At 61.3% G+C, this 15,323-nt stretch overlaps 6 protein-coding genes across 6 annotated transcripts; 5 read left to right on the top strand and 1 right to left on the bottom strand.

Moving 5' to 3' along the window:
* Positions 1-821: 821 nt before the first annotated feature.
* On the top strand, positions 822-1,628 carry SPSK_06556 (uncharacterized protein; the record flags this gene model as incomplete). The annotated part of the gene is made up of 2 exons (XM_016733258.1): positions 822-1,061; positions 1,140-1,628. The coding sequence occupies 2 exons, from the start codon at positions 822-824 to the stop codon at positions 1,626-1,628; spliced, it is 729 nt and encodes a 242-aa protein (XP_016591932.1).
* Positions 1,629-1,761: 133 nt separating this feature from the next.
* On the bottom strand, positions 1,762-2,083 carry SPSK_10724 (uncharacterized protein; the record flags this gene model as incomplete). The annotated part of the gene is made up of 2 exons (XM_016737025.1): positions 1,762-1,961; positions 2,032-2,083. 2 exons carry the CDS (start codon positions 2,081-2,083, stop codon positions 1,762-1,764), a joined length of 252 nt encoding a protein of 83 aa, XP_016591931.1.
* A 1,202-nt stretch (positions 2,084-3,285) lies between these two features.
* On the top strand, positions 3,286-5,673 carry SPSK_05975 (uncharacterized protein; the record flags this gene model as incomplete). The annotated part of the gene is made up of 1 exon (XM_016732683.1): positions 3,286-5,673. The coding sequence occupies one exon, from the start codon at positions 3,286-3,288 to the stop codon at positions 5,671-5,673; it is 2,388 nt and encodes a 795-aa protein (XP_016591930.1).
* Positions 5,674-6,316: 643 nt separating this feature from the next.
* On the top strand, positions 6,317-9,370 carry SPSK_05899 (uncharacterized protein; the record flags this gene model as incomplete). Its single annotated transcript, XM_016732608.1, has 2 exons — positions 6,317-7,151; positions 7,236-9,370. 2 exons carry the CDS (start codon positions 6,317-6,319, stop codon positions 9,368-9,370), a joined length of 2,970 nt encoding a protein of 989 aa, XP_016591929.1.
* A 467-nt stretch (positions 9,371-9,837) lies between these two features.
* SPSK_06713 (uncharacterized protein) lies at positions 9,838-10,284 on the top strand (the record flags this gene model as incomplete). The annotated part of the gene is made up of 2 exons (XM_016733412.1): positions 9,838-9,922; positions 10,103-10,284. 2 exons carry the CDS (start codon positions 9,838-9,840, stop codon positions 10,282-10,284), a joined length of 267 nt encoding a protein of 88 aa, XP_016591928.1.
* Positions 10,285-10,634: 350 nt separating this feature from the next.
* Positions 10,635-15,305, top strand: SPSK_05818 (uncharacterized protein; the record flags this gene model as incomplete). Its single annotated transcript, XM_016732529.1, has 1 exon — positions 10,635-15,305. One exon carries the CDS (start codon positions 10,635-10,637, stop codon positions 15,303-15,305), a length of 4,671 nt encoding a protein of 1,556 aa, XP_016591927.1.
* Positions 15,306-15,323: the final 18 nt, after the last annotated feature.

The raw sequence follows: 15,323 nt of genomic DNA, 5'->3' as shown, positions 1-15,323 counted from the left end.
TGAAAGGAGCCAGCCGCCAGTACCCACTTATTGCCGCTCTGACCCACTCCACGACTTACACCAGTGGACCCACATCCGTGTGGCGTGCATCTGTCCTCTGTACTTTTGTATTGACAGGACGCCGAATTGGTCACTTCCAAGTTGGTAAACGCCAGTTGCATATCAGAGGGAGGACACGGGATGTATGTTGCACATTAAGTATGAGATGTCAGACTTTGAATAGTAGCAATGGTTTATGCACATCTTTGGCTTCTCCCGTGATATCACCAAATCTCGCGCAAACCAAACATCACTACCATTTGATATGCCTTTCTCACGACGAAACAGTACGTGCCCACTACGCCCAACTGTCCATTGCATGGCGACAGTAAAGGAGATATATCCAGGTATACCACGAACTGGCACCACTCTTAAAGACAGGACCAATACCATGACACTTCCCTACAAAAAGGCTGAAATGTCGACCTGTCAGTTCTGCCTTCAGTCTCGCCCGATAGGTATCACACCGCTGGCCACCTTTGGCCAGACAAGTAATGTTTTTTCAACATTTCGAGATCCATTTGCGATGTACCGTAAACTTGGCGTGGCGGTTTCAAGTTCCAGAGTGACATCAAAAATACGACCTTGAAAAGTGACCAAATACAGGCGAACGGAGTGCGAACGGAAAGATACGTTCGCATCCCAAAACATGTTGTCCTCTTAAGAGTGTGCCGCTTTGCCAAGATGAACGTGTACAAATACAGACCTTTCCTGCACCGCATGGCGTTGGTGTGCTGGCTGCATTCCAATGGCATCCGGACACTCTCGTTCGTCTTGACCTCATGCAGCCCTCATCCGTTACACGCTCTCGCCGGCCGTCAGCAATGGACATGGACGTAGACGAAGTTCATCCAGATCCTCGTCTGGTTCTGCGCGTTGCAGAAGACGACTACTACGAAATTCTCCAAGTCAGCCCGAGTGCCTCCAAAAAGGTCATCAAGGCCGCCTCTGACGCTCTCCGTCTCATGAGCCAGCCAACGGAAGAGTGCGCCACGCCAGAGCCCACGGCCAACGCTAGCCTTGTATGTCTCGTTTGGTCCTCCCAGTTTTCGTTCACGTTGAGCCGGGCTAATTTGGTTCTCTTGTCTTGTCTTGTGTAGATGCTGAAAGCACAGCGGATCCTTCTCGACGACCATGCGCGCCAGGCGTACGATCGACACGTCCTTCCCGGCGTCCTGGCTCGGCGGGTCGCAGCACGCAGGGCCGTGCCAGCCAACACTGTGCCAAACCGTTTCGTGCCATCCAACGTAAAAATCCGGGCACCAACTGCGGGCAAAAAACGAAAGACCTCCGAGCCGGACGCTAGATTGGTGGATTTGGACCTCTACAGGATGCGGCTGACCATCCAGACCGCGGCCCAGACGGTAGACGACGACCTGCAACGGCTCACTCGTATCATCAAAGAGAGGAGACACATCCGAATGGACGACGACAGCAACCTCTGGTATGGTCATTTCAAGACGGCGTCTGACATTCGGAAGCAGCTCGACTGTCCAAGTTGGAGGCTGCGCCTGGACATCGCCGCAGAATTGGCCAAGTCGTTGAGGCACGAGCAGGCATCGCTCGAGAGATACCGGGATTATTTCTGAGAGCATCATACCAAGTTGAGGCCGTCGTACAAAAGACAGAAACAGGACCAGAGCTGATTCCACAGGAATTGGCGGTGGATCAGGCACGTTAGGAGCTGTTGGTGGATAGAAATAGATAGTTGGTGGTTGGCAGTCAATGGATCGAGTCGTGTTGATTTGTATGCGTTGGCCCAGGTGATGCAGACGAGACCGCCTCGGGTCGTCGCGGTATATTGACGTCCCCGTCGCCGCCCCGACGGTACGCATCGCCGCTGTGGATCGACACGGACAGGTCCTGGCCGACCCAGAGACCGTGTCGGCATCCGAGACAACAGCCCTTGCGCGGACATGGGCCTGGGGATTGCTGGAGGGCATGTGCTGGTGGACGTGCGAGCGGACGTGATTCTCGTCCGTTAGCCGCTACCGGACTGGCGTTCGCAGCCATGTGCGCGCCCCATCGGTGCCGTCATCGCCATGACGCGTCACCACGAGGCGTTGCCGACAGAGATGCCATCGGAAAGGTGCCAAGTCGAAACGTGCGAATGCCATGTCCTCTGAACGTGCAACGTGCCGTTGAACCGTCTTTCTCGGATGGCTCTGCAAATCCTCTCCGTGCTCTGAAATGCCTCGTTCTCGCATCTCCTTCCGGAGTCCCGCAGACAAAAAGACATCAGTGATCACAATTTCGGACGTAGTCTGTATCGCGCACTCCGTATCGCGCACTCCGTGTCCCGTCAACCGTCCTGCTGGATCGCTTTTTCGCTCGTCAGCAGTTCATTTGTCCATTTTCGACGTGTGCCGGCTTCCGTTTGTTGGTGCTGCCATGTGCACTTTTGAGTGTCCAGCTTGTAGAGGCTTTCGGGAAACATTGAGCGCGTCGCCCGAGGCGGAGCCAGTGGCTTAGATGGGTGCTAAGAATTTCGTATTAATTTTGGCGCATTACAGTGGATGTTGGCGTGCAATGCCGGTTGTTTACCGTTCTTTATTAGGTAATTTTCGTCAAGCTATAGGGTCCTTCTAGCGGTCTTGCGGTCCCGACAACAGCCGATCCACTACTGCACTGTATTGCACCTTCCTTATTCTGTCGTCCAAGCTTTCTCGATCCAGCATCGCGCCTTCCTTGGCGCCTCCCGGCACTGACGGATCCTTAGCCTCTTCCCTTGTCTCGTCCCAAATGGCTGGCAACGACGTAATGGGACACCGACAGTGAGAACCATGAATCCGTCGTGGATTGATGCGGCGGATCCCCTTGTATTGGTATCTTACGTGGCTGTGGCTTGACGAACGGCCTTGTGACAGCCTTGCCGTGCCTCGACACACCGGTTCTCGCCATATCCATCGTACCTTCCACATTCGCTCTCTGTTCTCTGTTCTCTGGTCGTTCTTTCTTCCTCTGCTCTACGAATTACATTGCCCCTCCTTCCTTGACAACCCTGCACGGCAACCGCGATCTGCAGCTTGCGACGCTCAAAAGGCAAGGCTGCAGCAGTCGTTCTTTCCCCTCCTCGCCTGGCCTTTCCTCTAGCTCTCCCGTGCCTGCCAAGTTATTTAGATAGCTGCAGTCGCCCACACTTTCTCGTCTTGGCGCTTTGACGGCGCGTCTCACGCCGCAATCACAACCAACCACAACGACCTCACCTCAGACGCCACACTACCACACAACCACACCACCGCCACCATGGCAGCACAGTGGTTGCCGCAGCTGCGCAAGCTGCTGCCGCTCGACGATGCCGAGCTCACTCAGATCATCGACTACACGGCCAAGCTGCCCGCCGACAAGGACGAGGAAGCCGCCAATCATCTGCAAGGCCTGCTGGGCGACTCGCCCGAGGCAACCGCGTTTGTCGCCGACTTTGTCGAGCACCGCGGCGAGGTGGCGGCCAGACTGTCGCCGGCGCCGCCGCAGACACACAGCAGCGCGGGTCCGCCGACATACTCGCCTCCGGCAGGGCCACCGCCGGGACACGCAGCGAAAGGTGCCGACGGGCATGGCCCCAGCGGTCCCGGTCCCAACGGTGCAACCAGCGGCGGCGCACCTCTGGCTGGCGCCGACTCCGACAACGCGCCGCCGCCGCCGCCGTCCTACCATGCACGAGCCCCTGTCTCGATACCTGTGTCTGGCAATCTCTTTGGCTTCGCCAACCGCCACACCAACGCCCTCATCGAAGCCAGCAATGTTCGCGCGCGCGACGAGCAGGAGATGCAGAACACCCTCCAAAACGTGCAGTTTGAGCACCGCATCTACAACCCGGAAATCGAGCCCGAGCACGAGTCCGACTACTACTGCAACTGCTCGATCCACCAGTACTACCGCCGCAAAATACAGCGGCTGCCCGTGCAGCGCCTGTGGTGCAACGCTGTCATGTACCCGGGCGAGAAATTCTACTCGACCGTGTCCAACACGACGGTGCTCTTTGGCCAGAACCCGTACATGCTGGGGTGCGGCTCGCCCTTTGGCTACGGCTCGTTGCGCAACTACAACAGCCTCTCCGCGTGGGGCCCGCCGCGGCCGTCGGCGTATGCACACATGGCGTGGACGCAGAGCGTCATCCGCCTGTCCAACGATATCAACCGAAGCGCGCAGGCCTGGGTCGACAGCCAAGAACCCAAGCAGAGCATCTGGGACGTCGTGCCCAGCATGGCACAGCTGACCATCGACGCCCAAGACGACAAGGCGGATGCCAAAGGCGACAGCAGCACCGAACGCGAGAAGCCGCGTGTGAACCCAGGCGCCGCGCCTGCCAAGAAGAGCAAGTTTGCCGGCTTTAAAAAGAGCTTGGGCATCAAGTCGTCCGAGGAAAAGGCGGTCGAGTACGCGTCCTCGCTGCGCGCCTCGATCCTCGCCGAAGAGGCCGGCCGCTGGCCCAACAGCGAGGACCGGAAACTGGTGGCCAACTACCAAGACAAGGTGGGCATGACCCGCCACATCGCCGACCTGCGCGCGCGCAAGCCTATCCAGTATCTCCACCTGCTGCGCGCCGGCTACTTTGAGCCCATCCCCGTCGCGTGGGCCACCCAGACGTCCAACCCGCTCAAGTTTTCCGTCGAGGCCAGCGAGGGCTGGCGCGGCATCACGCCCGCGTGGCGTGGCTACGAGGACCTGGCCGAGGAGCGGCTGTACTGGGTGCTCAACCACCGCGAGGGCAGCGTCGGCATGCGCATGAAGCCCGACTTTATCTCGGAGATGAACATGGCCCAGCAGCGCATGGCCAACGCCGTCGAGCCGCCGCCCATGTACTTCTCGCCCGACGACACCTGCATGCGCCTGCACACGACGACGACGGGCGCCGGCCAGGGCTACTCGAAACAGGTCATGCCCGCGCCGTTCCGCGCGTTCGACAAGCCCGAGACGCCCAGCGACGACTCCATGATCCTGCTCGACGTGTCGGGCTCCATGGACTTTGACCCCGTGCGCCCCGTCTACGACCGCTACCTGATCACCGGCTACGCGCGCTCGACGCAGCCCAAGAACAAGGACGTCGCCAAGTCCATTGTCCGGCGCTTCACCGACGCCCTCGCGCACCACGACCACCAGACGCTGGGCTACGATCTCGTGACCTTTGCCAACCAGGCCACCTACATCGGCGCCATCCACCACCGCAACTTTGACGCCATGTGGCGCAGCGTGCGCGTCGGCGGCGGCACGCGCGTCATGACGGGCTGGCAAAAGGTCAAGGACATGCACTTCCAAAAGCACCGCGCGTCGGCCGTCGCGCACCCCGTGTACGGCTGGCAGGCCGGGCCCGACACGCCCATGCTGCGCCTGCTGCTCTTCCTGGACGGCGAGGCCACCGACATGGACGAATTTGAGCTCGACCTGCTGGGCCTCTCGTGGGCGCACGTCACCATTTTCCTCATTGGCGTCGACAACTGCCCGCACCACCACCGCCACGCCAACGAGCTGCAGCGCATCAGCGACGTCAACCACCACGTCTCCTTTGTCGACGCGCAGGGCAACTGCCCCGAGCGCTTTGTGACGCACGAGCTGCTGAAGCGGCACCTCGGCTACGACATGTCGCTGCAGGAGTTTGAGGCGATGGAGCAGCCGCCGGCGTATGCAGCGTAGTGGACGGGCAATGGATTGATGCGGGAAGGTGGTATCTGGATCCAATACCATGGTCCTGATTTGTTCTGTTCTGTTTTAAACATTTTGCTCGATATCTTGTGTTGCTTTGATACTCCGCCTCGTCAAGCATAATTTTGATACCTTACAGCGTACGTTGCGCGATTGAATTATTTTGGACGCTTCATTTTAAGATCCGGCCGTTTTGCATAACCCCGATATCGTGACTTTGCCACCGCGTTCATGAGTTTGTTTACTCGGCCCCTTTTAGCGCCGTCAGCACCACATTGGAATAAGATTCAGCCAACACACAGTCCTACACTCATCCGTGCAGTCATTCCCGCACGAATGGCTTCATGCCTTATGATGCTCAATAATCGCCCTGGTTCGACACATATAAAATGCCGGCGGTCCGTCCCTCCTGGTGAATTTCTTGTGTCTTTTCTGTTCCCACCCAAACGACATTTCTTTGAACATCGCATCCCATTCATCCCATCTCATCCCTTCTTTTCGCATCCAACACAATCTTTCGCCCGGTTTCCTAATTAAATAGCCAGTCCAGAAGATTCTCAAAAAGTCAGCCTCTCAATTGTCGTCTTCTTCCTCTTCTTATTCGTCTCGTCTCCCGGTCGGCTCCACTCTCAAGATGGCCGATCCCGCCATGGTCACGCCCGACATGGACGATCCAGTTACCCCCTCGGTTGCCGACGAGATGTGGTTCCCAAAATACCTGCCGTCGGCAATCGCGTTTGTGGCGGTCGGTCACGTCGGTGGCTGCTACAAGCAGCTCGCGGTCGTGCGGGACACGGCCAAGAGAAATGTGCCCGGCTTGGCGAGGAAACAGATCACGGGGTGTCGTGCCCTAAAGGCGGTGGCTCTTGCCATCGATACGCTGAGTGATCCAGAGCACGCTGAGATCATCCGCACCGAGCTTTGCCTCGCCTCCCAAGCTTACCAAGGCGCTGCCGCAGGCGCGTCCTCAGCCTCGTCCGCCGCCTGCCGCGACTACCCGTCGCGGCTGCGTGTCCTGGGCACCACCAACGAGCCCGTCTGGAACGGTGAAGGCGTCAACGAAGTGGCGCGCGCCACGGTCACGAGGCGCAAGCGGCCACTGTATCCGTTCCTGGCCCACGCCCTGCACAAGGCGGTGGCGGTCGACCACGACGGCGGCGAAGATCCGTTCCTTGTCAGCGAGAACCCCGGGTTGATTGTCCGCGTCGACGACCACAACTACACCACCGTCTTTCTGGACGTGACAGACCCCTCGCACATTCGCTATGGCTTCTTGGCGTGGCCGCCCCGCCTCGTCTGGAGCGACGCGCGTCAGACGTTCGTTGTGCCCCCGAGGAAGCACGAACCGTTTTCGGCGCAAGGCTACGCGAAGGCGCTGCGCATTGCGATTCCGCCGTGGGATACCGAAATGCGTATTGTGCTGAAACGTCTCGCAAAAACACCCGTCATCGATCCGGACCATATGCCTCGTACGTTTCTGCATGTCCACGCCTTGCGCTGTTCCTACGTTTGTTCTTCTTCGCTTCGGTTTGTTCTTTTTCTAACATGCACAGTGGTTCAATGGAAGCCTACCAACAGGATGGCCGTCGTCGGCGACGCCCTTCACCTAGGCCAGATTTATGTCCAGGGCAGGTATCTCGACACAGACAACCAAGGGGAGCGGCGTCTGATGCCTCCACTGCCTGTGTCCGCAACAGCGGCCGGCCCTCACGCGCCGGGCAAAGCCAAGTCGCTGCTCGATTTGACCTTCCGCCGCATGCTCGACGGCCAAGCCACCGCGACAACGCCGACGCTGAGGATGGAGATGAAAAAGATTGCGTCTATTGCTCGCTCGCCCGTCAACGCAACAACAAAGGCCCGTCTGCGCGAGCTTATTCTGCGTTGGGGTGCTGATGTGGCGGCGTCGTCGCGGTGCGCCGAGATCGTGGCCCTGGCATTTGCAGAGCAGACCACGCTGCCTTGGGCGGTCCTCAAGGGCTTGCACATCGTGACGCTCCAGGCGCTCTTGGCGAGCCCGGTGTTTGCGAATGTCGAGTCCATCAGCCTGTGCCCCGGCCACATTCTTGGTCTGACCTCGCCACAGCAGCTGGCTTCGGCTCTTGCAGGCGCCGCGTCGCCGTACTTGGTCGACTTCGTCTTGTACCAGAAACCGCAGCTGGACTGGGACGACCACTGCGTGCAACAGGACGATACCGCCTCTGTGGCTGCCGGCCAGGAGGAGGACGCCTTGTTGGCCAGTGCCACCATTTCTAGCCTGATGGCGTCGCCCAGCATGGCGGCGCGCGAGGGGCTGCGCTTCTTCTTCACCGGTGCCTTTGCAGCAGCGGCCACCAAGCGGCGCTGGTTCACGCCGCCAACCTCGATCTGCACCAGCCCAGCCTACTATGAACGCTTCCCAGTCAGCAACGTTTTTGTACGCATGGCAGCTGCACCCCCCACCCAAGAAGAGGCAACCGACGCCCTCAACCGTCCCTGGGCGCACATTGTCCACCCCGTCATCACATGGCCGTCGAGACCATCCTCGGAGTCGACGAGTGGGGCGTTCTACCGCCCCGTTTACATCCACACGGGAGACATGCTGCAGCAAGCGTCCGCCTTTGCTGCTGGGTGGGTGCGCATGATCGGCGCCCTCCTCGTCCCGAGGTGGTCTGGCTCCGCACCCCACGTCACCGAAGAGAAACTGCGTGCACTGCCCAAGCTGTTGTCGAGCCCGGTTGTGCAGGAGCACGAAGGCGAAGCGTGTCGACTCCGCCTGGACGAGAGCCTGCCTGCGGTGGAGAACGAGGCGGTCCGAATGCGTTCGCGTGACGCGGACCCTGAGACCGGGACCGATCCTGAGCCTGAGCCGGCACTTACGTCTGTCCCCGACGAGTACAATCGCGTCGACTTTCGGAAAGCCACCGGCCTCCAGATTGAGCGCGGCTTTGACGCCGCGCGCAGCAAGGCCTGGCCGCATGTGCGCGATCTGGCGCCGGGCAGTTGGCACGCCGTTGTCTCCGTCGACCACGACCACGACGCCCACTGGTCGGCGGTGCCCATTGTCCACTACGCCTTTCTGCGCGTCAACCCCAAGCGGCGCGCGCCGCTCGTGACAGACACGCCGCGGGCGCAGCTAGTGGCCAACCACGTCCCGGCGGACGACGAGGACATGCCCCTCTTTGACATCGTCGGCGACCTGGCGCTGTTCCTGCGCACAACCAACGCCAACATCAACACCGCGGACGGCAGCGACGTGGCGCGAGCGACCATCGACGCCCTCGACGAGCTCGCTCGCCGGCAACAGCAGGCAATGCTGCTCGCCAACAACTTCGGGGGGTCGCTGCCGGCCGAAAATGCAAGCCATCTCCGCTGCCTCGCCCCGTCGGCGGCTCTGCACGCTATGGCCGACTTCTTGCGCGAGGCCGCGGTCGGCGGCGATTACGCGCTGGACACCATCGGCACCAGGCAACCCAACCTGTGTCTCTACCCAGAGGTGTTTCGGCAGATCGCCGACGAAGACTGGCTTCCGACGAAAGAAAAGGCCAAGCCGACGGCGTCGCTGCCACGGAATTTCAGGGTGTCGCAGAACGCCGACAAAAAGGCAAAACGGGCGGCAAAACGGGCCAAGCAGAGTCAGGCGGCGAATGAAGGGACATACCAGGGGCCGGCCGACGACAAGAACCAACGTAGACGATGGGTGGTTTTTTGACTATTATTTTATTTTATTTTATTCTTTTACTTTTGTATTTAGAAAATTGGTGCCTGATTTGATTTAGTTGCACAAAAAAACAGCACAAAACAATGTGTTTGAAAATTGAATCCCTGGACGACAGCAAAGCATCCATATAATACTCTCAAGAAGCGGCCAAGTATGTGATAGACAAACGTTTTTACCCATTTCACCATTTCTCCATTTCAAGCTATGATGAATCCGATATCATGAAGATGAAAAACAAGGATTCAAAGAACAAAGGCGGTGCTCAAGCCATCGTCTAGCGCCCGACCAGTTTGAGAGGCGGTTATTGCGGCAAGGCCCGTTGGTGTTTGACGTTCTAGCTGCCACACAATACAACATCGCAAGCTCACCGTGAGTGGCCAGGCCAAACCACTTCGTTTTGCTCCCCCTGCAAGAGTTATCTATCGCCAGATGCAACTGCACGACCTGCTGGCAATTTAATGCACGTGACAGGTCGAAACGAGGAGCGCTTCGAAAGGCAAGAGCAGCGCATTGTGCCGTCTGGCAGCAGCGACCGGGCTGAGTGTATGTCTGTCTAACCAGCAAATGTGTAAAAACCATGTAGACAACATGCAGGATATTTTTGGACAGCACAACTTGCTGCCCGCAAACGCGCGGCTGGTTCCCTCCTGTTTCTGTCTTCCGGCCGGCGGCCCATCAGCCTCACACCCACAACCACTTTACACCACCCCTGTCTCTCAAAAGTGCAGGGGTCATCAACCTGCGACAGTGTGGACCCCTTCCGCACACCTCGTTCGCTCTTTCCCTGCCTCTCGTTCCTTCCCGGTCGCTGGCGGTCAGACCAGGCGGCCAGCATTGCGGATGGCAGGCGCCCTCAGTGGAAAGTGGATTCTGGCAGTTTGCCTCTGGAGGCCGCGCTTCATTGACAGGCGACACTTGCGATCGTTTCGGGTTGGACCTTTCAATTTCATGTTCACGATACGCTCTGCTTCTTTTATTGCCTCTCGTCGCATTCCTGTGCCTTATTTCTGTCCGCCGTCTGTCGCATATTGAACACTTCACACGATCACTCTCCTTTGCGTGTTCACAGCGTCACGTGTGCGACAGCGACTGTTCTTCACCGATCGCACCTTCCTTGCACACTGCGCTGCGCGATCAGCTACGGTGCCTTTCCCCTGTTCGCATCGCCGCTTGCACTTTCCCCGCCTCCCAAATTGAAACACAATACAGCCTCAACTTCATGGACGCATGGCGCACTGCGTAAACAGACGCCGCCATGAACCGCAAACCACCCGGCCCTTCGGGGCCACCACCGCCTGGCCATCACACCGATCACACAGACCACACTGACCACAGCGACACCGACACCGACAGTCACGATAGCCACGATAGCCACGAAACCCGCGAAACTCACGACGGATCACATCCTCCTCCTCCTCCTCCTCCTCCTCAGGCACCGAAACCTGCCGCAAACCAAGGACGTTCGCGTGCAACAGCAGCCGCACCACAGCCGCCGCCAATACCACCGGCTGCGGCTCCTCCCCCGGCAGATGCACCGACTCCCTCAAGTCCACCACTGCCCGAAGGTGCAGGTGCAGATTCTGGGCGGATGCCGCCGCCTCCCATTGGCCGCCGGGCCAAGAAGTTGAACATCAACCGGAACAGACCCACCGAGCCCAGCGCGCCGCCAAGCAACGCCCCTACCAACAACAGCACTGCTGCACCGCCCCCTTCACCCTCTCCCGTATCGTCACCTCCCTCTCGCTCGCCGTCTCGGTCGCCGTCTCGCTCACCGTCTCGTTCTCCACATGGTTCACCTCCACGCAATCCACGGCGCCGGCGCCGGCGCGGCAACACACCTCCTCGGTCGTCCGAGTCGCCCTTGCTCGGCGAGAACGGTGCGGTCGTTCACTACAACGGCAGTCGCCGCCGGCAAAACGCAGACCACGAGGACGACGATGAAGAGGATGTGTACGAGGGCCGCGACCGCCGTGACCATCGCAGTCGGCGTGACGACCGGGACCGGCGCGACAACAACCGGCGACATCACGGCGACCACGACGACCACGGCGACCACCCCGATGTCATGGACGCTGCTGGGAGCGCCATTATGTCGTCGCCCTGGAAAACGTCGCTCCTGTTTCTGGCCGCAGTGGCCGCCGCGACCTTTTGTGTGGACCGCATGTGGCCCAAGGGCGTCACCTACGGCGAGAAGGAGGCCTGGGAGATCCGCGAAGAGGAGTACGCTCGGCACCACGGCCACGCGCCACACCCGCACCCGCGTGATGCGGACGGTGCACGAGGCTCGCCGCGCAACTCGCGTCCGCGTGTCGAACGGGTCAGCGACCGGTCCGTGGACGACCGGCGGATGGGCGACCGACGCTACAGTGACCGCCAAGCGCCCCGCCAGCGCATGCGTGAGCGGCCATACGAACGGGAATACGAACGGGACCGCGAAGGCGGGCGGACGCGGGATGTGATGGATGGACCTCCGCAACCACGTGGTAGCCGCCGCAGGGTCGGCGACATGGAGACCGAGAAACCCCTGATGGACGAGAAATACGACCCCGAGTACACCGACCGGCGTCGAAGCATGCGCAGTGTGCGCGGTTCACCAGGCGAGGCAGGGCCCGAAGGCGTACCTGGATCTACTGTTCCTCGTATGACCCGTGGTGTTACGTTCCAAGAAGTCACCGTCGACCCGCGAGATTCACGAGAATCGCGGGACCCTCGCAACATGCGCGACCTGCGCGACTCGCGCGACATCCGCTACGACCCCAGCGACGCCGACGACAACTTCCGCTACCTGCGCGAGCGCCGTGCACGCAACAATGGCAACCCTTATCCAAACCGGCGGGCCACATGGGACGCTTCGACTGCGGGTGCGACCGCGGCAGCGACGCTGGCCACAGGTGCCGCAGTGGCCATGGCCGCCGACGAAGACGGTCCGTTGCGCCGGAGGCGGCCCAACGGAGCTGGCGGCAGCATGCGTGAGCGGGACATGCCTCGCGACCCACGGGACCCACGAGACCCGCGGGACTCGCGTGATTTTCGCGACGGCCGAGGGGATGCGCGTGAGGTGCGCGACTCTCGTGACTTCCGTGACCCCAATCCTCGGCGATCGTCTCTCTATGCCCACGGCAACGGAAATGTCATGCTCAACCACTCCGACGTCGCTGGTGACCGGGGCAGTTTTCCACGGGACGGGCCGCGCCAAGAACAAATGCCCTCACGACGGCCGTCATATCGCGAACCGGAGCAAGACCGTGAACCAGATCGCCGGTACGCTCGCCAGACGCGTCAAAGCGGGGCAGATCAAGAGTTTGATGCTGGGGACGCCCGTGGCCATTATCGCCGGTCGGATGGCGCCTCGGCCGCCGCTGTCGCTGCCACCGCCGCATTGGCTGCCGGCGCAGGTGTTGCAGCCATGTCCACAGGCCGTCGTGACCGCCGTGGCGACGACTATAATGGCAGGGTTTCGCCCCCTGCGCGTCTGAACCGCTACTCGACTGTCCACACGGTCGATGGACCCCTCCGCCAACCGGAGCCCATTGCATATGGGGACGACGATGGTGTCCGCGAGAGAGGAGGACGAGGTGGTGCGCGTGGAGGTGGCTATGGCGTCCCGCCAGAGTATCGTGAATCGGATTCGGAGGCGCCTGTATATGACCGCGTCCACAGCCGTGTGCCAAGCCGCAGTGGCGGCCGGACACCAGAGAGTGACAGCCGTGGTGGCGCCGACGATCTGGCTGATTCTTCCGAGGATGAACCCCCACGTCCTGCTGCAAGACGGATGCAGACGGGCCGGTTGTCACCGCAACCTCCGCAACCTCCACCACCTTTGTTGACTCGCACGTCACCGCCCATGGAGGGCCGGGCTCCAACACCTGTTATCCTGAGTTCGTCCGACGAGGAGGGCGGTCGACGACGACAGCGCATACGCCCGCAACAGCCACCGCCGCCACGCGAGACATCTCCACGACGCCAGCCGCGCACATTCCCTGTGGTGTCCGACTCGGGCGTCGCCGACAGCCTGGTCGATAGTCTTGCGGACAGCCTGGCCGACTCGGACTCGGACGCGGCCCCGACAAAGCCGCTGCCCCGCCGTGAACGCGCGCAGCAGCGGTCCGATGAGAGCCTGCATGTCTACCCCAAGACGCCGGCGCGGCCCTCGGCTATGGCACCCGGTGTGGCGTACGAGACCGAGTACATGACCGGCGCAGCAGGACTGCCACGCCAACGCCGTAGCGACGTGAGCATGAGCGGCAGCAGCGGCATCGTGTCGTCGCCGCCCACGACGCGGCAGGGCCATCGGCCGGTGGACGAGAACGGTGTCAGCGAAGCCGACGGCGACAGCGACGCCACTGTGGAGGACGGCCGTGATCGGCGTGGCAAAGACGGCAATCGTGGTGGCAGTAAGCGAGGCGCAGTTGGTGCTGCTGGCGCCGCCGCGGGTGCTACGGCCCTGTCCCTTGTCTTGCATCCCACCGAGCGGCCGAAGCGGGAATACTACACGGGCATCGACTATTCTGACGAAGATGCTCGCAGTTTCGGGAGCCGTGGGAGCCGTGAGAGCCTTGGCAGCCGTAGTGGTCGCTCGTCGCCTTACACGATGCCCTCCCCACCCCCGGCAGGAGGAGGAGGAGGTGGAGGAGGAGGCGGCGGTAGACGCCGCCCAGCTGGTGGCTATCCCGACGACAGCGACCATTCCCCGAGCCCCCCTTCACGCCAGGCACGGGCTGCTGCTGCTGGCGCGTCCTTTCTGTCCGAGGACTTTTCCGCTCGCCCGTCCGACAACTCGTCCCTGCGTGACCGCTACCGAAATGAGGAGGGCGGTGTCGGCGGCATTGGTGGTAGCGGCCTGCGCAGTCGCCATTACCGCAGCCGGGGTAGTCTTCAGAGTAGTCAGAGTAGTGGTGGTAGCAATGACAGGAGCGGCAGCGGTAGCAGTCGAAGCCTCGGTCCAAGGGACGGTCGGCGCAGTGCATACGTCCCGAGTCCGCCGCTTGCTGGTCGCGCCACCCGCGGCGTACCGCCATCGTCCAGCAACACGACACCCATGAGCGAGGGAGACCTCTCCGACAGTGAGCTCGGCACCCGCGCCCGTCGCTATGGCCGCCGTGAGGGCGGTGCGAGCAACGGACGCGACTACCTGTCGTACAAGGGCTACCGCAGCCACAAGAGCTACGACGAGGACGAGGACGAGGACAGCGCCAGCGCCAGCGATGGCGACCGCGAGCGGGACGAATACAGCGACGATGGGAGCCGCTCGCGAGGGACGCACAGCCTGCGCAGCTACGGGTACGAACATGATGGCCGTGGTGGCAGCGACAGTGGCAGCGACAGTGGCAGCGACCGAGACAGTGACCGAGATAGCGACGGTGATACCGTACGCTACAGCACAGCCTCCGGGCCTGTTCGGCCGACCCGTCTGGGCGCCGAGGCCACGGAAGAGGCGCGCATTCGGGCCCGACAGGACGAGATTGACCGCGACCGTCTCCAGGCCCTGCGCGAGAAGGAGGAGCGGCAGCGCGAATGGGACGACCTGCGCATGCACGACAAGGCCGCCATCCGGGCGCGCATGGACACTCGGGCGGCCAGTGGCTCCGGTGGGAATGGCACCTACGGAACCTATAGCACCTATGGCACACATGGCACCTATGGCACCTACAGCGGCAGCGGCAGTTCGCTGCCCCGAGCCAGTGGCGGCACGACCGGCACGGCCTCGGACCCGGCTGACCCCCGCACGAAGCTAATGCGCGAGCTGGACGAACAGGAGCGGCTGGCCCGGGAAAAGCAGCAGGACGCCCTGGAGCGCGCAGCGGCCGCCAAGGTGCGCGAGCAGCACCTGCGGGAGGTGGACTTGCTCGAGCGGAAGCGCGAGGCGCGCGAGCGGCAGAGGCGGGACCGTGCGTTCGATGCCGTGAAGCGGTCGTCGGGTGTTTAGGTGACGAAAAAAATAAAA

The sequence above is a fragment of the Sporothrix schenckii genome (genome assembly GCF_000961545.1).
Source record: "Sporothrix schenckii 1099-18 chromosome Unknown Cont38, whole genome shotgun sequence".
NCBI lineage: Eukaryota > Fungi > Ascomycota > Sordariomycetes > Ophiostomatales > Ophiostomataceae > Sporothrix > Sporothrix schenckii.
This window is presented reverse-complemented; position numbering and strand designations above follow the sequence as displayed.